Below are 23,635 nucleotides of genomic sequence, written 5' to 3'. Positions count from 1 at the left end.
ATCAAGTTTTTTTATCGTCTGTAGATAAAAAACGAGTACCGCAGAACGTTTTTAGGAAAGGTGAGCAACGTTGCAGTCGCAGTGAATGATCCAAACTTTTAATTTTTCTCTGTGTTTTAAGCTCAACTTTCTACATCTACATTTATGTTCAGTCGGTAAAATCGTATAGATATCGTACCAACTATTTACAGCTAAAAATAATGTCTACAACTACATACACTGTCTATATGAAAGTAAAGTGAAGAAATAGAAGGTCTAATTATTGTTATTATATCAATAATTTAAAAGCTCAGATTTAAAATGTTGAAGGGTGTTCCAGCTTCTTATAGTTCTGGGGGAAAAAGAATAAAAATAAATGTTCCTGGTAGCTTTCTCTTGAATGTATCTAAAATTGTGGCTCACACATGTCCTAAGTTTTGTGAGAAGGCGCAGGCAAACATTAGTGTCAATATCAATTTTCCCTCCACTCAACTTATATCGAAGAATTAGCCGAGAAATTGTTGTTTTCAAATCCAAGGTGGTCTACCCTAGCTCTTGAAGCACTTCAGTAACACTGGCTGTAGGGTGATGGTTTTTGCTACAAAATCGTGCAGCTTTCCTCGAACCCTCTCAAGAGAAGATATGTCCTTTTGGAGATGATGGTCCCGAGCCTCACAAGCGTATTCCAGCTTTGGGCACCCTGTGGTCGTGTAGGCAATTTCTTTAACTTCCTTAGGACTGTTCTAGAGGTTCCTTTTCATCATTCCCAAGACCTTACGTGCTTTACCAGGAATAGATGAGGCAGCTTGGACCATTTCAAATCAGGCGTTATTCGAAGCGGGTACCCCAGATGTTACTTGGATAGGGCGGGAGCTCTTGCCATCACACACCACTGTCTGGGAGCGGTTTGTCTCAAACCTACTAAACAGGGGTCCACGAATGCCATAGTACTGTAGCTTGGTGAGGCGTTTGGGGGGAGCCTTATCAAAGGCTTTACTAAAGTCCCAAACTGTAGCATGGACAGAACTGTTTTTCGGAAGTCTCGGCCAAATCATGGATTGTCAGAATCAGTTGTCTGACTGTAGATCGCTTTGCTCTGAAGCCGTGCTGCATGTCCGTGAGAATTGCGTGTTGTTCTGGGTGTGGTCATCAATAGGATGTGGATGATATGTTCAAGGACGTTTGATGAGATGCAGGTTAGTGAGATGGGTCTATAATTCGCGGGATCTGACTTTCCCCCATTCTTGTGCACAACACAAACATCAGCATGTTTCCATTTAGATGGTACACACCTGGTAGCGATGGAGGCTTCGTAAATATCTGCTGAAATAGGAACGATCTCCGCTGCATATGCCTTGAAGAATCACGGAGGTATCTCACCAGGGTCACTAGCTTTGTTTGGCTTCAAAGGTCATAGCTGCTTAATAACATTTTGGCTCGTAACAATGATAGCACTAATGCTTGGTTTCGGATTTGTACCGACGGCGGGAATATTAGTGGGATCTTCATTCGAAAACACACTGGAGAACTGATCGCTCAAAAGTTCCGATTTCAGATTTCAATCGCATATAATTCTTCCATCGACTTCGAAGTCAGTTAAACCGGAATCTTCATTCTTGAATTGCTTTATTAATGTATGACCAAAAGCGTTTTGGGTTTTTCTCAATCGCATCTCCGAGAAAATCTAGATCTAGATATGAGATGTGCTTTCCTTGCAGACTTCAAATTCTTTTGTACGCGTTTTCTGGCAGCACAGAATTCATTCCAGTGTGCGGGATTTCCTGATCTCTTTGCTTTGTTATAAAGCTGTTGTTTAGCTCTTGTCTGCCTTCTAAATTATCGGTTAAGCCAAAGCAGATTATGCCTCGAGCTGGTCATATTTTTTAGGTATACAAGTGCCCATTATATGGCGAATATTTCTTTCAAACTGATACGTCGCTCGAATTAAGTTCCTGAGTTGCAGTTAAAAGTTGTTGCTCGTGTTTTATACTATCAAAGGGGGTAAGTTTCTAAAGAAACTGTGGTGCTTCGTCGGTGGGGGTAACAAGGTAATTTGGTAAAATCAACTAAGTTGAAATTGTAAATTGGCCAACGTAACAAGTTAAAAAGCTGACGTTTCGAGCGTTAGCCCTTCGTCAGAGCAAAACGTCAGCTTTTAACTCTTTACAGTGGCCAATTTATAATTTCAACTTAATTGACATTACCAAATTACCTTTTATACGATCAGTCAACCTTTTTCAGTATGGATATAAACTTTGCGTGTCACATTTCGTTTCGTAGACATAATATTTTTATAGTAGATGGCACAATATCATGATCAGTTATGCCATCAATGGCTTTGACTCCGCTGATGATGTCGTTATTGTTCGATAACATAATGTCCAGGGTGTTGTGCGTGTTACCTTGACGCCTAGTCGATTCTTTAACGAACTAATTTAGGTCGTGGTCGTCATACATCTCAAGGAGGTTTTAGGACGCTGGGAATAGGTTCTCTGGGTTGGGCGAGATAGTCAAATCAACGTACAGGGCATTAAAATCACTAGCGAGGATCACATTGTTTTTATGTGAAGTAGCTCTCATTTTCAGTTGTGATGTATTCAGCTTATCAAGGCTTTCTATATCGCAATTATTTGATCGGTAGTAAGATCCAAAATAAATGGATTTCGCATGTTTATTTCGTGCCAGCTGGCACTGGGACCAAATAATCTCACAGTCAGAGCGATTAGTCACTATGGGATGATTCTTTACGGCCTGGAAAACTCCACCATCTCGCTCATTGCTGTCCCTGCGTTTTCTGTGGGTCTTATAATTCTCAGGAAAGGTTTCACTGCTGTTAATGTCAGATTTCGACCAGGATTCATCGCCGAGAATAATATCAGGTTGCTGATCGTTTATCTCAACAGCGATGTCCGCTATTTTGTTATCTCCCCTTTGGCAGTTGACAACGAGGCATGTTAAATTCCCTCGCCTAGTTGGTTTCTCTTTGCTCCTATAAAGTTGGTATGGCGGGGGGGGGGGGGGGGGGAATTCTGGTAGAGCCGATTTTTTTAGTGGTTCAAAGCAATTCGGTGAGTTAAATGAGCCCACTGAGCTGTGGAAGAATGAGTTTGAAATGTTCGGAAGATTGCACTATGGGCAAATCCATGCACGTGGGCGGTTTGCCAGGATGCTGAAAAAAGTAGGCGATATTTCACCATACTTCGATCGTATTTACATGGATCCACGTATTACATTGTTCGCACTGGATTCCGGCTTGATTCTTCTTAACCGGTTTAGAACAGATACCACTGTTCGGCAGCGAAACGGGAAATCCAAACAAACACTTTAATTCCAACACGGTAAACTGTCAGACTCACAGTAAACGACAATGACCATTAAACAAAACTGCTACTCGATAAACTAAAAACTTTCCAACTCCCTCTAAAAAATCGCACACGTCAAAATTAAAAGGTCCGCGTGATTTGCTTATGATATTATTAGCCTACGTAGTCCCAAAGCACGCGCACGCGAGTCGCACGCGCACAAGTTCATTAACGTCTTCTTAACATTCCCCCTCCCCACACTGGGAGGTAGTCCTAGTGCGTTTCCAACTAGGCAATTATAAGTTAATTCCAAGCGGAACCAGTTTGTTAATCGGTCTCATGACAGTCTTGACACCACACGCAACTTTAGCTACACGGGTGTGGCCATCTCGTCCAGGATACACTTCAACAATCCGTTCTAGTGGCCAACGTCCTCTTGGGGTATCGGGCTGAATTACAAGAACCACATCCTCAACTTTTAGGTCTCGGCACTCTGAAGTCCACTCTGGTCGACTGTTAAGGGCTGGAATAACTTCCTTCAGCCATCTCCTCCACACTCGTGAAATAATGTCTTGAACCTCTCGCCATCGTTGACGCGGATGCAAAGTAGTGGTTTCAACGGCCTCAGGAGCGAACTGTCCTCCCATTTGGCCGTGCAAGAAATGGTTAGGTGTAAATGGGATATCGTCTCGTGGATCTGAACTCTGATAAGTCAACAGACGGGAACTAAGAAGGGACTCCACCCCTGCGAACACTGTGATTAATTCCTCGTCGTTCACGTCCCGTTCTCCAACAACGGTGTACGTGGATTTGTTAGTAGCTTTCACCATTATTTCATGGGCTCCTCCAAAATGTGGGGCAGCCGGTGGATTGAATCTCCATGTCACTCCAAGTTCGACTGTCTTGTTCTGAAGATGTTTTCGGTCGAACTGGCGGACAAGTTTCTTTAACTCACCCTCTGCGCCCACGAAATTTGTGCCTCTGTCGCTCGTCACGTTTTTATGAACTCCACGACGACTGGTAAAACGGGCGAAGGTATTTAAGAACGTCTCGGTATCTAGTCCCCAGGCCATCTCTAAATGCACTGCTCGTGTTTTCAAGCAAGTAAAAAGGCACAAATACCTTTTCTGTCGTGGTTTTCCGCGTCCTTGAACAGTATAGAAAGGACCTGCAAAACCTACGGCTGTTAGGGCGAAGGGTCTGAAGCTGAAACGGAGCCTCATTTGCGGGTGTGGGGCCATAATTTGACAAGCTGGCCTGTTTCGTCATCTAATACACTCGTTACATTCATGATCCCACTCGCGGATCTCCTCGCGTGCGGCGATAAGCCAAAATCACTCACTCAACTGGCAAAGAGTGAAGTTTACTCCAGCAGCATGATTTCCTCTCTCATGATAGTGCTTCACAATAAGTCTCGTCACCCAGTGTCCACGAGGTAGAATGGTTGGAAATCTGGTATCATATGGAAGAAAACCTGCGAACTTTAATCGGCCATCACTGCGGATAACTTCATCGTCGTCGATGCACGGGTTAAGCTATATCAACGGGCTTTTCTTTGGTATCGGCTTCCCTGAGCTCAAAGCTGTGTACTCGTCACATAAAGCGTTGCGTTGTGCATGCCAAGCGCACTATTTCTCCTTCAGCATCCTTTAATTCTTCGGGTACCAGTTTCATACTTTCATTCGTATTGTCTCTGTTCCACATGTTTTGTAGTACTCTTCTCACTCTCGCGTGTACTCGAACCAAACGTGTCCAACTGGAAAACCGTTTCAGATCTATTCTCCACTCTTTTAACGTGTTTCTTTGTTTCGGTGCGGTTCCTTTCTGAAGATTACACGTCATAAGGGTTGCATAGGCATTCGTGTCTTCTTTCCTTTTCGAGTTTCTCATCTCTGGCATTTCACTAGGTCTGTCCGGGACTTTCATCTTTGACTACCTACTGAAATCATCTGTCAGCCAGTCAGGACCATTCCATCACAAGGAACATTTGGCTAATTCTGAAGGCGTGACCCCTCTTGTACATAAATCGGCTGGATTCTCTTTGGTAGAGACATGGTGCCACTGTGACGGCTCAGTGAATATCTGTATTTCACCAATTCGGTTGGCTACGAACGGTCGGAAGTCCTTGCCGCGTCCTCGAATCCACCATAGAACATCTGTACTGTCAGAGTAAAACGTCACGCTTTGCATTGGTACTTCTAAGGCTGTCAGCAACGACTGTGTTAACAGTAGGCCTAAAATCACACCCAGGAGTTCCAGTCTGGGTACTGTCATCGGGTTCAGTGGTGCCACTTTGCTCTTTGCTGCTATCAGGCGACTGGTTGCAGTATCATTATCGTATCCACAGCAAATATATACTGCTCCACCATAAGCTTGTTGAGAGGCATCGACAAAAGTCACAATGTGCTTCGACTTAACAGGCTCTGGACTTCGCAGACACCGAGGAATCGTCACCTCGTGCAGACTTTTCAATTGCTCGAACCAAGTTCCGATTTTTTTGGCTATTTCATCTTGAACTTCGTCGTCTCAGTCGTAACCTCGCATCCACAATTCCTGAAGTAGAATCTTTGCCACAATAACGTACGGGCATATGAATCCCAGTGGGTCAAAAATCGTTGCTACCTTACGCAGGACGTTTCGCTTTGTTGTCTGAAATTCCGGGGAAACTGGAGAAGCGGTAACGGTAAACGCGTCTTCAGTACTTTTCCAGGAAATTCCCAGTGTCTTCGTTATCGGGTCTTGACCATCGTTAATCGCGATCTCTGTTCTTCTGATGGAATCGCCTCAATAACTTTCGGTGAATTAGAGATGCATTTCCTGGCTTACATGCCGGCGACTCCCCATAATGCCTTCAATCGACGGTATAGCTACACTCCTTCATCACCGTTTTCAACACTGTCAATAGAGTCGTCCATATAAGTGGACTTAAGGCCCGTATCAGCGGCAAGGGGATAACGGCCTTGGTTTCTTCGAGCGTTTTCCCGCGCGACGAACTGCGACTCCATAGGGGCTGAATTCTTCCCAAAAACCGCACGGTTAAACTTGAAAACATCTGGCTCTCGGTTAGGGTCAAGATCTCTCCATGGTAGTCGGAAGTGAGGTCGGTCCCGCTCTTCAATCTCTATCTGGAGGTACATTTCTTTGATGTCGCAGGCGATGTCAACAGGGTTTCGACGGAAACGGACGAGGGCTTTGAAAAGATCTTGCAGTAATTTCGGCCCAGGATGAATCATGTCATTTAAGGAAGTACAATTACATTTAGCGGCACAGTCAAATACGATTCGTACTTTTGCTGTCGATTTATCCATTCTCGCGACCGGAAAATGCGGCAAATACCTTCGTTAGCTGGCAACTGTTCGTTTGAGGGAACCTTTCGTAAATATCCTTTTCCAACATAGGCCTGGATGTTTGCTTGATATTCTTCGGCGACACGGCTGTTCTTCTTCAAATTTCTTTCGGTGCTTCGTAGTCGAGACAGTGCCATAGGTTTAGTGTCAGGGAGATCGGGTTTGTTTTCTTTCCAAGGAACGGCTACACGATATCTTCCATTTTTGTACTTTAGGGAATCTTTCACTTTGCTTAAAGCTAGTCTTTCTTCTTCGGTGAGTACGTAAAATGTTCCAAGCGCAAAAAAGATAAAGCCATAAGGTTTGCTCCTAAGAGGAAAGCTCCGAAAGAAAGAAAAAATTCAGCGTCAAAGAAACAGAAATTATTCAACAACAACTGCATGAACATTAAATACATAAACTATATGAACTGGCATTTAATAGAAACACAACCAGTATTGAGCGAAATATACAAAAATCCGCCGCTCGTATCTTACAAAAGAGGGCGATCGCTCAAAAACATACTCGTGAGGGCCAAACTTTGAATAGGCTATTCTAAACACGCGCTGGGGAGTCGTGTAGGCCTATCAACGGCCCCTTTTTACATTGTTCACATCAGAATTTTCTTGAAAAACTTTGGCAGCAAACCATTTTCCATGATCGATTGCCGGATCAAGGGTGTGATAATTCCCGCATCTCACACAGTCTGTACAAGATCCTCTCGTTTACCGCTTAATTTTAAGCCCCTACATTTTAACCACCGTTTTAGCTGGTCTACAGTGTATTCTTCCGGTTCTCTTTCAAATTTGGAGCCAGGAACGCCGTCCTCTTCGGTCAGAACTGTAAGGGAATAAGCGAACTACTCGGCATTTCCCTTGTAGCTCTCAAAAAAGTGGAGTTTGTTTGTCTGAGTCACGCGGGGATCTAAAATTTCATGACGTCATTAGTATAAAGCACTATTTGAGCTTTAGGCTCTAGATTCTTCTTTAAAGATGAATATGAGTCACTCGGCATATTAATGATTGAAAATTTGACAATTACTGAAGAAAATAGTATACAATACACGAAGAAAATGTTGAAAAAGTTGAAGTTAGGACGAAGCTGCAAACCATGCGTCCATCTTGGTCGCTCACCGCTGACCATGTTGTAAAACGTGTTTTTTGTTTTGCTAGATCTTAATTGAACATTTATGAAATTTTTAGGAAGAAAATCGTTTTGCAAAGAGCCAATATCTCGAAGGAACGTACTTTTTCCATTAGATTTGAGCTAGCCTTTTCTACTGTAACAGTGTTCTAGAAAAGTGCACAAGGTATAAAGTCGTAATCAACTTGAGAGTTAGAAGAATCTTGAATTTCCTTCTCACACTTTTACTAGAACTTTTACCATAGTTAATGTACCTCTAACAAAGAATAACATAAAAGAGCATATAATTGTAAACAAATTCACGTGGTGAAAATCGCCGAAGCTGCTTTAAACGAATCTACCCAAGAGGCATCCTTTCCCGAAAAAGGGACAACACGTACAATCTCGGTTATCTTTCTAAGGAAAAACGCCTTTCAAACCGACGGGATTGGCCTGAGGTAACTGGTCGTACATATATTGCATTGTGAGCTGTCGTTTAGACACCTAACCCGGAGAATTTCCGTAAGGCGAAGCACCTCTCTATGAAAAGGGCCTCTCAGGTTTTGTAAGACTCGTGACCATGATTTCGAAAAGAAGAAAAACTCTGCGGGCCCAAATATCGAGGCTACAAGACGGTTTTGTTGCCAGAGAGCGGTATATTTCGGTCAACTTCAGTGAAAATGCGAGGTAGAGAGATACACGAATCTTTTGAGGGTTTTCCATGCGATCGAATCTCTACATAAATTGGTCAGCACACTCATTTAGAATCTTCAGCTGTTTACGCGGAATGCGGGCTTAAATTGGATTGGGCGGCTCAGGATCGATCGAAACGCTCGTAATCTTCCGATTTGTTGGTTTTTTTTTGTTTTGTTTTTGGTTTTTAATCTTCAAAAATTTCGTGAGACACGTGAGGATGAAATAAAGAAGATGCTGAGTCTGGAAGCGAAGTTCGTTTTAGGTCTTTTTTTCTTGACGCATTTTGATTGGCGTCACCTGTGATCTATCCGGCTGTACAGTCGCACGACAATGTGGAAATCTGCTTGTTAATAATGATTTCGATAAGTTCAGTGACCCTTTTTTTTTTTTATAGCCAATCTCGTTGATTTTTTATCGAGGGAACTAGAGAGTGTTCTTTGTAATTTCTGCATCAAATATGTTTGGTGGTTGTTCTTTTTTTACCACCTGTGATAAATATTGTAATAACAAAGTCATAAAATATTGAAGTTTATTGAAATTTATCAAATCGACCATATCGACATCTACTTGCGATTTGTTTATGAACTTTTTCCGCGGCCTTCCATCAAGTATATTTGCCTTCACAGCAACGTTTCACCTCAATTGAAAGGCACACTACTTGCTATATCCTTTCCTTCAAAATGCACACGCAGTATTTTCTAATCTACTACGTAATTATATCAGTAAATGTCTATGGTGAAACAACTCTGATGGAGCACCTACAGAGAATCAGTCAATGCATTATAGTACAAAAGAGCCCGGGACTTAAATTTTAGCAGTTGATTTCTATAATTCATAATTTAGAAAGTCCGGTCAGCTCTAATTTAAGCATTTAGTGCTTCAGTTATTTATTACACAGTCACCTGTGCCGCTATCTTGCATAGAGCGCAGGTGTGCTGCTAACTTCCAAGGTTAAGAAGGGAAATAAGAGTGTAACAGCGTAGCCTTCTGGTATTGGTAATTTCTCAAACAGTTATTTTCGTTCAAAGCCATTCAGTTTGTTATGCGACCAGATATTGTCCAAACCCGTCCAAGCGTCATTCCTATCTTTTCAAAATTTTCTGTTGCATCGTTGACAGTATCTTAAGCAGATTCTCTGCCTCAGATTGAGCAAAATTAGTGTTGAAATAAGAGAATAGGAATTTGCAACCAAACCGAAAGAGCTCATTGCTCCAGCTAAGATAATATAACAATAGTTACATGATATTCGGGGATTAAAAATGTTATGCAAGGTTTTCAACACATAACGGCCTCTTTGCATTCTCCATCATAGCATTTAAAAGGTATTTAGGCAGTACGTCTGAGAATTAAAACTTAGGGTTGATGATTGAAGTTCTGGAAAGTTTCTGGTGACTCAGAATTTCTTTCCTTCTCATCACATGAGCCCGTAATGGATCCTCTCCAAAACATGCCTGAGCTGCATGATGGTTGATTTGGCAATGTACTGCTATGACAATCACGGGTTCCACGTTGAGATAGCAATTGTGCGAGTCTAATCACTACTTTACCTTTTGTTATCAATAAACTCGCATATAACTGGAAAAGGGGTTCAATCTCGTTCATCAATAAGTCAATCAGATAATATATACTTACAGTAGAGTTAAACTGGTCAGGTTGTTAAATATTCCCTTTGGCAACAATTGGAGCTGGTTTTCCACGACAGATCTAAATTTGAGTTTAAAGCAAACCGTGATTGAGATATTCGGGCTGGACCAATTCATATTCTCTTCCTCCCTGAGTGGACCACTTTATTCTTACCTGTGATCGACTCTAAAACTGATCTGCCAACTCGATCATTATGGGGATCAAATGGGTTTATCACGCTATAACCTACCCCTCCCTTAATAAGAAAAAGGAGATGCTAGTAAACTGAAAGAACGTATGGTCTACAGCTAAATCAAATTCTCAACCATCTAACTTGTGAAAAGATCAAAATCTTCGGTAAATTTTTTTCCCATTTCTCAAAACAAGAACTGGCGAGACCTTTGCGTTGCCCCAGTCATTGGTTTTCTCCTTAAATGCTGATGAGTCTATTGTCACTAGTTGCTTTTCCAGTGAATTTAGAAAAGGACATGCTATAAAAGAAGGTGAAAAAATTCTATCATTTGAAATTGATCCTAGAAATCCTTCCTTAAGAAAAATTAATTCCAGTCCATTTTCCCACGGTTGCACAAGTGAAAAATAATTGAAGAACAAGTGACAATAGATCTGCGTTATTGACTAACTGTGAGTTCAAGATGGATGGATATTGACCGACCTCTTTTTTTTTTGTGTTTTTATGGATCGAGACGAAGTAGAGGCCCATGAAAATGCAATATCCGGCCTCCTTGACCGAACAAGCTTGGTGAATAAAAGATTTATTACATATTAAGCTCAGCCAAATCCCAACTAAATCATTTTCAAAAATAATTATATAACAAACTTGAGTGAATTTTTTACATGAATTAAATTCTGCAATCAAGGGAGGGTTTAGATTTGGTCTTGCTCTTGATTTAACCTATCTTGTTTACAACTACATTATCAAAGACGTCAGAGAGTGCTACTCACAAGCGTTCCAGCCGAGTCAAGTCATCAAAAATGTTTGTTGGTAGTTCTTTTAACTGATTGCCATGTAATCCCCTGTGATAAATGATGTCGAGGACAGGTTAGTAATAACAATGACAATGCTGCTCAACCAGCAGTTTCCAATCAACTAATGGATCATATAAGTAGATAACTACAATGAAATAGGACTCCAAAGTAACCCGCACAAAGAAGATTGCAAACCAGTCACCCTCTTTCCTATTAGGGAGCAGTGTCAAAAAACCCGGCTTTCTTTATGCAGTCAGTTCAATCAGAGCTCAAAACTCAACGACGGAGTAGCATTCTAAATGTTATTATCTACGTAGCCAGTATTTTCTATTGATAACTTACTCGCCATATGAATATAGCATGATGCAAACATTTTTTTCTTCTATAATATGAGCAACTGTAAATGAATTTGATAAATTTGATCTCATGGTCGGTTTATAGCGAAAACGAAGACCTCCGAAAGCTAAGAGCTATGACCTAAGACCCAAAAGCGATGACCCAAAAACGAAGATAATTCTATGGTGATTATTCTAACATTGCTACTTCTATAGAAAAAAAAGAAAATAAATTTCTTTTTTTCCAAAACCTCGTACCATCAATAAGGGCCTAGTTGGCAAGACCACTAGCTATTACTATAGCTATAACAGGGGTTTTACATAAATTCTTGTAACAGTATTGAAATTGAATCGAATCGAAGTAGGATACATATCAGAACAAATCATTCTAATCATGTTTAGAGGAGATCGCTAATCCGATAGGGTGCGTTATTTTAATCATTAGTCATAACCACATCGTATAACTGCAACTATATGATACAGGATTCAATCAAAGGACATCGGTGTCTGATACTATATATGTGCAAATGTATTATTAGCCCGGGTTAGTGCTTCATTAAAATTTTCACATAGAAAAGTTAAGTAGCGTTGCAATTATAGCATACTATGAGCAAGACACTCGGTACGTTAACTCTAATATTAAATTATCTCAAAGGTCGAAGGAACTGCTTATTATTAATGCAATTCGATGTCTCTCCACCTTGTAACGACTACAATTTATGAAACTGTTTCTATGAACTAAGCAGCTGCTACAACATGGCAACAAAGCCTTGGGCATGGGCGAAGATCAAATGCCCGTGAGTTGCCCGGTAGGGGGGATGTCAAAGCTGTAAGTTGATCGGTGCATAATCACAGTATGACATACTTTTGCAGGATTACATCAAAATCCCGAAAAGCTCCTACTCATAAGCACTGATTTATCCAATTTTTTTATCGTCTGTAGATAAAAAACGAGTACGGCAGAACGTTTTTCAGCTAAGTTGAGCAACGTAGCAGTCGCCGTGAATGATCCAAACTTTAATTTTTCTCTGTGTTTTAACCTTGACTTTCTACATCTACATTTATGTCCAGTCGGTAAAATCGTATAGATATCGCACCAACCATTTACAGCTAAAAATAATGTCTACAACTACATACACTGTCTATATGAAAGTAAAGTGAAGAAATGGAAGGTCCAATTATTGTTGTTATCTTAATTTTTTAAGAGCTCAGATTTAAAATGTTCAAGGGTGTTCCAACTTCTTATATTTCTGGGGAAAAAAGAATAAAAATAAATGTTCCTGGTAGCTTTTCTTGAATGTATCTAAAATTGTGGCTCGCACATGTCCTAAGTTTGGTGAGAAGGCGCAGGGAAACATTAGTGTCAATATCAATTTTCCCTCGACTCATCTTATATCGAAGAATTAGCCGAGAAATTGTTGTTTTCAAATCTAAGGTGGTTCACCCTAGCTCTTGAAGCATTTCAGTAACACTGGATGTAGGCTGATGGTGGTTGCTACAAAATCGTGCAGCTTTCCTCGAACCCTCTCAAGAGAAGAAATGTCCTTTTGGACATGATGGTCCCGAGCCTCACAAGCGTATTCCAGCTTTGGGCGCCCTGTGGTCGTGTAGGCAATTTCTTTAACTTCCTTGGGACTTTTCTAGAGATTCCATTTCATCATTCCCAAGACCTTACTTGCTTTACCAGGAATAGATGATAGATGGGGCAGCTTGCACCATTTCAAATCCGGCATTATTCAAAGCGGGTGCCCCAGATGTTACTTGGGTAGGGCGGGAGCTCTTGCCATCACACACCACTGTCTGGGAGCGGTTTGTTTAGAATGTCTCAAACCTACTAAGCAGGGGTCCAAGAATGCCATAGTACTATAGCTTGGTGATGAGGCGTTTGTGGGGAGCCTTATCAAAGGCTTTACTAAAGTCCAAAACTATAGCATGGACAGAACTATTTTTTGGATAGTCTCGGTCAAGTCATGGATTGTCAGAATCAGTTGTCTGACTGTAGATCGCTTTGCTCTGAAGCCGTGCTGCATTTCCGTGAGAATTGCGTGTTGTTCTGGGTGTTTCATCGTGTGGATGTGGATGATATGTTCAAGGACGTTTGATGAGATGCGGGTTAGTGAGATGGGTTTATAATTCCCGGGATCTGACTTTCCCCCATTCCTGTACACAATACAAGCATTAGTATGTTTCCATTTAGATGGTACACACCCGGTAGCGATGTAGGTTTCGTAAATATCTGCTGAAATAGGAACGATCTCCGCTGCATATGCCTTCAAGAACCACGGAGGTATCTCACCAGGGCCAATAGCATTGTTTGGCTTCAAAGGTCTTAGCTGCTTAGTAACACGTTGGCTCGTAACAATGATAGTACTAATGCTTGGTTTCGGATTTGTACCGAAGACGGGAATATTAGTGGGATCTTCATTCGTAAACACACTGGAGAACTGATCGCTCAAAAGTTCCAATTTCAGATTTCAATCGCATACAATTCTTCCATCGACTTCGAAGTCAGCTACACCGGGATCGTCATTCTTTAATTGCTTTATTAATGTATGACCAAAAGCGTTTTGGGTTTTCCTCAATCGCATCTCCGAGGAAATCTAAATCTAGATATGAGATGTGCTTTTCCCTTCCAGACCTCATATTCTTTTGTACGCGTTTTCTGGCAGCACGGAATTCATTTCATTGTGCGGGATTTCCTGACTTCTTTGCTTTGCTGTAAAGCTGTTGTTTAGGTCTTGTCTGCCTTCAAAGTGATAGGTTAAGCCAAAGCAGATTATGCCTCGAGCTGGTCGTATTCTTGAGGTCTACAAGTGTCCATTATATGGCGAACATTTCTTTCAAACTGATACGTCGCTTGAATTAAGTTCCTGAGTTGCAGTTAAAACTTGTTGCTCGTGTTTTATACTATCAAAAGGGGTAAGTTTCTAAAGAAACTGTGGTGCTGCGTCGGCGGGGGTAACAAGGTAATTTGGTAAAATCAACTAAGTTGAAATTGTAAATTGGCCACCGTAATGAGTTAAAAAGCTGACGTTTCGAGCGTTAGCCCTTCGTCAGAGCAAAACGTCAGATTTTAACTCTTTACAGTGGCCAATTTATAATTTCAACTTAGTTGATATTACAAAATTACCTCTTATACGATCAGTCAGCCTTTTACAGTATCGATCTAAACTTTGCGTTTCACATTTCGTTTCGTGGACATGATATTTTTACAGTAGATGGCACAATATCATGATCAGTTATGCCATCAATGACTTTGACTCCGCTAATGATGTCCTTATTGTTCGATAACAAAATTTCCAGGGTGTTATGTGTGTTACCTTGAGCCTAGTCGATTCTTTAACGAACTGACTAGTCACTATGGGATGATTCTTTACGGCCTGGAAAACTCCACCATCTCGCTTATTGTTATCCCTGCGTTTTCTGTAGGTCTCATGATTCTCAGGAAAGGTTTCACTGCTGTTAATGTCAGGTTTAGACCAGGATTCATCGTCGAGGATAATATCAGGTTGCTGATCGCTTATCTCAACAGCGATGTCCGCTATTTTGTTCTTTACGCTTCGGCAGTTGACAACGAGGTATGTTAAATTCCCTCGCCTAGTTGGTTTCTCTTTGCTCCTATAAAGTTAGTTTGGCGGGGGGGTGGGGAGAATTCTGGTAAAGCCGATTTGTTTAGCGGTTCAAAGCAATTCGGTGAGTTAAATGAGCCCACTGAGCTGTGGAAGAATGAGATTGACATGTTCGGAAGATTGCACTATGAGCAAATCCACGTACGTGGGCGGTTTGCCAGGATGCTGAAAATAGTAGGCGATATTTCACAACACTTCGATCGTATTTACATGGATCCACATATTACATTGTTCGCACTGGATTCCGGCTTGATTTTTCTTAACCGGTTTAGAACAGATACCACTGTTCGGAAGCGAAACGGGAAATCCAAACAAACGCTTTAATTCCAACACGGTAAAATGCCAGACTCACGGTAAACGACAACGACTATTAGACAAAACTGCTACTCGATAAACTAAAAACTTTTCAACTCCCTATAAAAAATCGCACGCGTCAAAATTACAAGGTCCGCGTGATTTGCTTACGATATTATTAGCCTACGTAGTCTCAAAGCACGCGCACGCGAGTCGCACGCGCACAAGTTCATTAACGTCTTCTTAACATTCCCCCTCCCCACACTGGGAGGTAGTCCTAGTGCATTTCCAACTAAACAATTAACAGTTAATTCCAAGCGGAACCAGTTTGTTAATCGGTCTCATGACAGTCTTGACACCACACGCAACTTTAGCTACACGGGTGTGGCCATATCGTCCAGAATACACTTCAACAATCCGTCCTAATGGCCAACGTCCTCTTGGGATATCGGGCTGATTCACAAGAACTACATCCTCAACTTTTAGGTCTCGGCACTCTGAAGTCCACTTTGATCGACTGTTAAGGGCTGGAATAACTTCCTTGAGCCATCTCCACCACCCTCGTGAAATAAGGTCTTGAACCTTTCGCCATCGTTGACGCGGATGCAAAGTAGTGGTTTCAACGGCCTCAGGAGCGAACTGTCCTCCCAATTGGCCATGAAAGAAATGGTTAGGTGTCAATGGGATATCGTCTCGTGGATCTGAACTCTGATAAGTCAACGGACGGGAATTAAGAAGGGACTCCACCCCTGCGACCACTGTGATTAACTCCTCGTCGTTCACGTCCCGTTCTCCAACAACGGCGTACGTGGATTTCTTAGCAGCTTTTACCATTATTTCATGGGCTTCTCCAAAATGAGGGGCAGCCGGTGGATTGAATCTCCATGTCACTCCAAGTTCGACTGTCTTGTTCTGAAGATGTTTTCGGTTTAACTGGCGGACTACTTTCTTTAACTCACTCTCTGTTCCCATGAAATTTTTGCCTCTGTCGCTTGTCACGTCTTTATGAACTCCACGACGACTGGTAAAACGGGCGAAGGCATTTAAGAACGTGCCGGTATCCAGTCCCCAGGCCATCTCTAAATGCACTGCTCATGTTTCCAAGCAAGTAAAAAGGCACAACCACCTTTTCTGTCGTGGTTTTCCGCGAGTATAGAAAGGACCTGCAAAACCTACGGCTTTTTGGGCGAAGGGTCTGAAGCTGAAACGGAGCCTCATTTGCGGGAGTGGGGCCATAATCTGACAAGCTGGCTTGTTTCGTCTTCTCATACACTCGTTACATTCATGATCCCATTCGCGAATCTCCTCGCGTGCGGCGATAATCCAAAATCTCTCACTCAACTGGCAAAGAGTGAAGTTTACTCCAGCAGCATGATTTCCTCTCTCGTGATAGTGCTTCACAATAAGTTTCGTAACCTAGTGTCCACGAGGTAGAATGATTGGAAATCTGGTATCATATGGAAGAAAACTTGCGAACTTTAATCGGCCATCACGGCGGATAACTCCATCGTCGTCGATGCACGGGTTAAGCTTTATCAACTGGCTTTTCTCTGGTATCGGCTTCCCTGAGCTCAAAGCTGTGTAGTTGTCACAAAAAGTGTTGCGTCGTGCCAGGCGCACTATTTCTCCTTCAGCATCCTTTAATTCTTCGGGCAATAGTTTCATACTTTCATTCCTATTGTCTCTGTTGCGCATGTTTTGTAGTACTCTTCTCACACTTGCGTGTACTCGAACCAAACGTGTCCAACTGGAAAGCCGTTTCGGATCTAGTCTCCACTCTTTTAACGTGTTGCTCTGTTTCGGTGCGGTTCCTTTCTGAAGATTAAACGTCATAAGGGTTGCATAGACATTCGTGTCTTCTTTCCTTTTCGAGTTTCTCGTCTCTGGCATTTCACTAGGTCTGTCCTGGACTTTCATCTTTGACCACCTACTGAAATCATCTGTAAGCCAGTCAGGAACATTCCACCACAAGGAACATTTGGCTAATTCTGAAGGCGTGACCCCTCTTGTACATAAATCGGCTGGATTCTCTTTGGTAGAGACATGCTGCCTCTGTGACGGCTCAGTGAACATCTGTATTTCACCAGTTCGGTTGGCTACGAACGGTCGGAAGTCCCTGCCGCGTCCTCGAATCCACCATAGAACATCCGTACTATCAGAGTAAAACGTCACGCTTTCCATCGGTACTTCTAAGGCTGTCAGCAACGACTGTGTCAAGCGTAACCCTAAAATCGCACCCATGAGTTCCAGTCTGGGTACTGTCATCGGGTTCAGTGGTGCCACTTTGCTCTTTGCTGCTATCAGGCGACTGGTTACAGTATCGTTAATGTATCCACCTCTTTTTTCTTCTTTTCCTCAACGCATATGCATTTTAATGTCACCTGTGATTTATATCTGTACAGTCGCACGGCAACGTGAATATCTATTGGTTAATCGTGATTTCGATAAGTTCAGCGTCCCCCTTCCTGTTAATAACCATCAGGAGACAATTCAATAAAAATGTTTGGTGGTAGTTCTTTGTTAACCACCAGTGATAAATGATGTCAGCTGCAGATAAGTAATAACAATATCATAATGTATTGAAATTTATGAAATATACCATATCGACATTTACTTGCTGTTTGTTTATTAATTTTTTACCACTGCTTTCCATCAAGTATACCTTAATTAAAAGGCACACCACTTGCTATATCTAATTTAATTTTAATTTAGTCCATTTTCACTGCATTAATTTTGCAGTGGGGAAGGACTAGGAAGGAACATAGGAACCATTCGTGCTAGTCCACCCTCCCACCCATCCCACCCCAGGGGAGGACATCCATCACACAGTAATCTCGTGTGTGGGAAATTAACGTCTCCTACCCCAACCCTGCAGGAGACGGGACCTCCATTTATTCGTCCCTATCCGAGAAGACTAGAATATCTAACCATTTCTTGATGTTATAGAAAGGCAGCAAATTCTTCTCAATTATTTTAAGACCCTGAGTGTTGGTCCGGCCAGGGCTCGAACCCTCGACCTCCCGCACAACAGTCCAGCGCTCTATCCTATTGAGCTAACCGGGAGGCGGTCCTTTCCTTCAACCTGCTCACTCAGTGTTTTTTTAACCAACTACGTAATAACAAGGGGTGATGCGTATTTGGACAAGGTCTTCACAAACTGGCCGGATTTATTTCCAAAGAGCACTCCATACTTTGTGTCTATAAAAACAGATCACACAGCGGTCATTTTTACCAGCAGGAACGAAATTAAAGCCCATCAGACAAAACGTTCGCATTAGGGATTGTAGAAGACACCGTAAGGAGGGATTGTACTTAAAACTAGCAAGTGAGAAATGGGACAGTGTCTTAAACTTCAATGATGTCGAGGAGGCAGTGAATAATTTAGAAGCAAAAATTAAACATCACATGGATGAATGTATGCCGTTACGATCGGTGTGCATGTCATCACGAGATCCGGTGTGGATAACACCCTTAGTAAAATCGTTAATGACGGTAAGGTCAAGAATAGCTCAAAGCACTAAAGATCGGTTGGCTGAGGTTAACAAAAAACTAAGCGAATTGATTAGTAAGAACAGAAGAACACTCGCAAAGGCACCTGTCGGATCCAGAGAATGGTGGAAGCACGTAGATAACTTGTCCCAACGACGCAGCATTTCTGCTAATGTTACATTGGACACTAAATCACTGGAGGAGCTAAACGGCTACCTCGCCGATTTGTGCACTGGTGACGCATATACCAAGCCTGTAACAGCTATTGTGGATAATAACTTAGAAGCCCCTCAGATATCAGAAAGACACGTGTGGAATTCTTTTTAACATCTGAAGAAAACCGCTATGGGACCAGATCTCATTCCCTTTTGGATTTGGAGGGATCACGCTGAGATCTTCACAAGTGTCATTCATAAGATCTGGAATGTTTCCTTGAAAACTGGCAAGTGGCCCTCCTCGTGGAAAAGGGCCCACGCGACCCCCCTCCCTAAGATTGACATCCCTAAGGGCAAGCAGGATTTCAGAGGAATTAAGATCACGCCTGTAATTGCACGTGCATTCGAGAAATCTGTGTATAACACCCATGCACGAGACATTGTCGAACAGCATCTGAGTTCAACACAGCTTGCTTATAAGACAGGGGTGACTTGCACTGATGCGCCCTTGAGCATGCAGCATATCATCTACAGCTATTTAGACGAGCGAGACTACAAAGCCGTCCGAGTGTTTGCAATGGATTTTAGCAAAGCATTTGACTGTGTCAATGATGAACTCTGTCATCTAAGCTTGGGCAGTTTCCATTGAATCCCCTTATTGTGAACTGGTATTTAAGTTTTCTCGAGAAACGCCAGCAGCGAGTAGTTTATAACGGTTTTAAGGGACAGTGGCGTGAGGTTAATATGGGTACGACACAAGGTAGTGTCAGTGGGCCATATCTTTTTAACGTGTTTATTAATGACTTGGAGTTCAATCTAGAAGGTCGCCCAGCCTTGTTTAAATATGCTGATGACTCTACAATTATCGTCCAACTAACATGCAGTCCAACTAAATGTAAGGAGATTATTTTCCGTAAGAAAGGTTTCAATCAGGACATCGCGCCAGTTAGGGATATACCGCAGTGTGCAGAGTTATCCATATTAGGTATTACTTTCCAACAAAATTGTAAATGTAGTAGTCACGTGCGCGCGAAGGTAATTAAGGCGAACAAGTAATTATTCATATTAGGATCTTTACGTAAGGAAGGAATGTCCCAGGAGGAAGTAGATCACCTTTTTAATGCTATAGTTTTACCAAATGTTTCTTATGGAATGCCGGTTTATGGTGCCTCAGACTCCGACCTTTCTATAATACAGAAGTTTTTGGACCGGTGTTTGAAAAGGAAGTTTATGTCCAAGAATGTAGATATCAGGGATTTGCTAGAAAAGGCAGAAAAGGCACTCTACAAGAAAAGATCGAATGACTCTGATAGAGCACCCAAAGAAATCACTCAATGTATTCCCGTAGAAAGGAGCCCGTGACTTAAATTTCAGTTGTTGATTTTTATAATTTACAGAACAAAAAATCAATAAGCAAAAAACAAAAAACACAACCACTCACAAACTTTCCAGGGACTTTAAGTTATTGAATATTCCCGGATGAAGGCTGCTGAGTTTGTTGTTGTAGATGTTCCTGTAATTTGATGGGAAAATGCAAACAGCGCTCTTTAATATCTGTAATGAAGTTGTGTAAAAGAGAGCTGGCATCCTATTCAGTTGGTGTCATTAACCTTGTGCAATCTGAGTTTAAGACTTAACGTTGAACTAAAATGACAAATACAGCCTATAAACAGCACATTCAGAACTTAGAAAAGAATCCCTAGTACTGCTAGGGACTTCCCGCAGATATCGTTGACTTGTCAATAATTCCAATTCACCTTTTTTCAAAGATTAATTCTCGTTAAAACCCACTTTTTGTAATGCGACTAAGTTGTCCGATCACTGGGCGTTATTCATACCTTTTCTCAATTTTCAATTTCATCGGAGACGACCAGATTCCCGGCTTAAGAAAATGTAAATTTATTGTTCAAATTAGAGAGGTTGAGTTATCATCCTTACCAATAGGAAAGTGCAGATGGCTTCAGTAAAGTAAGTGTGATTTTAATCACGTGATACTATAAATGTTTTGGAAGGTTCTCAAAACATTTGGCCTTTTTGTATTCTCGACATAACAAATGTATTTAAACAGTACGTCTGCGAATTCAACAAAAAAATGATCGCTGCAGTTAGGAAAGGTTTTTTCGGTAATTCGGTGTTTATTACCTTTACGTCAAATGAGCCCGCAATCAACCCTTATCATAACATAGTCTGCAAAGCTGTATAGATGTCGGCCGGAAGAACTTTCGAAAATTAGTTTCTGTAGAACTTCATCCACGAGAATCAACACAAGCAGAGACCTTCGAGTGAGCAATGCCTTATTCTAAACGGCACATCATGTCGATAAATTAAGGCTTTACAGTAATTTTGCACGTGTCATTAGCGTGTTGTAGTTATTGTTGGTATTGTTGTTTGTTGCCTGCGGGATTAGGGCCACAATGCCTAACCAGTGTTCAAGGACTTGTGAGGTGAGTTACATGTCCTTTTAAACGAAACTTTAAATGAGACTTCTGACGATATATAAGTTTTCAACAGAAGTACACGTGCCTTATCTGACCCTTAACTTCTATCGTCTTCTATACCGTAATTACCTCTCAATCCGTCAAAAAGATATTTTGGACCACTCTACCATTTTGGATTGGAGATGAGAGGAAGAAAGGCGTGTGAAATAAGCTGTCGTTAAATTCCTGTGTTGGAACACGTTGATTGTATTGGAGAAGGTCTATGTTTATTGCCTTCAGAAATTAGTGAGAGAATATTGTTGAATTTTTCAATAAATATGGCAGTGTTTTGATTTGGTGGTCTGTACTCGCAACCGACAATGTTTTTTCCTTTTTTTTTCCGTAAGGAACGATAATTTCCCAGAAAAGTGACTCAATTATATCTGGATCTAAGAATTTGCATTCTTCGCATCGAGAAGTTTGTATTCAAGGCCGTTTGGTAAAATAAATTCCAACTCCGCCGCCTGTTTTCGATTTACGATGGTTGGAGACAAAATTGTATCCTGTAATGTTTACAAACTCTGCAGTGCAGTCAGTTAGTCAAGTTTCTGACAAAGCAACCACAGACAACGGCATATTAAGATTCTCAGCAATGAATTAAATTTATCGAAATTGCTCAATAAGCTTCGAGAATTTAAGTGTATATCGAATAAGTTTGTTTTGTCGCCAAAAGTAGCTACTCAGGAGAAGACGCAGTCGCATAGTTCGTAGTGTCATTAGCATACATTTGAATATGACCATCGCAATCCCCAACTATATCCGGCAAATCGTTGCAAAACAACAAAAACAAGGTGGGATCCAAAAGGGATCCCTGTGGCAGGCCAAACTTCACAGGTAGGATTTCGGAGTGAAAACCATTCACGACTGTGGCTTGAGAGCGGCCAACTAAGTAATCTTTTATCCAGCACTATAGATCACCAGTAACACCAACTGCTTGGACCTTTTTCAAGAGGACATGATGAGAGATGGAATTGAAGGTCTTAAGGAAGTCAACGAAGACGATGCCAACCACTGGATTTTTATCCAGTGCATGTCTCCAGTCCTCGAACATTTTTACCAACAACAACTCGGTGTCCTAGGACAATCAGCTGCCCACAGAACTAGAGGAAAGGACGGAGGGCTGGATCGCGATCACGGATATCGTCTGGCCACCCAATGAAGATGACTTCCCTCAGAAATTTACAGATGTGATCATGGAAGGAATCTTTTTCAATCAGTGCCAGTCTCTATGGAGAAACACGCAAGGTCTCGATATGGTCCACAAGCTCAAGAGACTTCACTTCCTCACAAGATGCCGTTTCACGAAAGTTAGTACGATTCAGAGTATCAGCGATATACATGAGGGGGACATTCTTGTACCTAACTACGAGATTGTAACACTGAAGGTGGAGAAGCATTCGCTGCAGTCTTGTAGGGGCATCACAGGGGCTCTTCTCAAAGATCGCTTCTAAGGGCTTGTGGTCTGTTTCTACATTAATTACATCGCGCCCAAAAATATACTCATCAAATTTCTCACAGGCTAACACAATGGCAAAGAGCTCAATCTCGATTTGAGCGTACCTAGTCCCTCGGTTTGAGTGAGGGTTCTAGATGCAAAGCCCACTGGCTGCTGTAATTCAAGTAGAGAGCCTTTTAACCCTGTATCAGAAGCATCACATTAGGGGGTAACCTCGTCATTTAAGTCGTGGTAACGTAGGACAGGTATCTACGTGATGGCAGTTTTGATGTCGTTCCACGCCTTTTCTTGTGAATCTGACCATATATAACCACTCCGCGTTTTGCGCAGTCAGCTGGCAAAGCGTGTGAGACATTTCTAACAGGCGAGGGAGAAATTTAGCCAAGTGCTGAACTTTCCCATTGAATTGAAGTAAGCTCTTGACATCAGTGGGGCGTGGCATTTCAAGTATGGCGCGAACCTTGTCAGGATGAACTTTCAGGCCCGATCAAGTTCTATAGTGACCTATCAAAGGAACTTCTTCCAAGCACAGTTGAAGTTTCTCTACTGCAATCTTTACCCCACGCTGGGAGCAGCGCAGAAGAAAGGCCTCAAGGCTTCTGTGGTGATCGCAGACTGCTTCCTCATATGTCTCTGCAAAACCAGCCACAACAGAATCAGCTGCCACAACCTCGGTACTGGTGAGACCCTCCTAAGCTCATGAATTCGCCGTTCAAAAACGTCAAGGGCAGAACTATTAACTTATACCAAGCGGCATTGTACACC

General features: G+C 41.9%; 1 protein-coding gene and 2 pseudogenes across 1 annotated transcript; 1 reads left to right on the top strand and 2 right to left on the bottom strand.

The window, feature by feature from the left end:
• Nucleotides 1-3,577: 3,577 nt before the first annotated feature.
• On the bottom strand, nucleotides 3,578-4,354 carry LOC148741315 (uncharacterized). Its single transcript, XM_088729901.1, has one exon. The coding sequence runs from the start codon at nucleotides 4,352-4,354 to the stop codon at nucleotides 3,578-3,580; it is 777 nt and encodes a 258-aa protein (XP_088586027.1).
• Nucleotides 4,355-5,255: 901 nt separating this feature from the next.
• Nucleotides 5,256-6,912, bottom strand: LOC148741314 (uncharacterized; annotated as a pseudogene).
• Nucleotides 6,913-18,779: 11,867 nt separating this feature from the next.
• On the top strand, nucleotides 18,780-20,058 carry LOC148741313 (uncharacterized; annotated as a pseudogene).
• The last annotated feature ends 3,577 nt before the right edge of the window (nucleotides 20,059-23,635 follow it).

Source organism: Stylophora pistillata, chromosome 1, assembly GCF_964205215.1.
Source record: "Stylophora pistillata chromosome 1, jaStyPist1.2, whole genome shotgun sequence".
NCBI classification, from domain to species: Eukaryota; Metazoa; Cnidaria; class Anthozoa; order Scleractinia; family Pocilloporidae; genus Stylophora; species Stylophora pistillata.
This window is presented reverse-complemented; position numbering and strand designations above follow the sequence as displayed.

Coding starts and splice junctions, on each gene's coding strand:
- LOC148741315 (XM_088729901.1), bottom strand. CDS start 4,354: ATGGCCTGGGGACTAGATACCGAGACGTTCTTAAATACCTTCGCCCGT.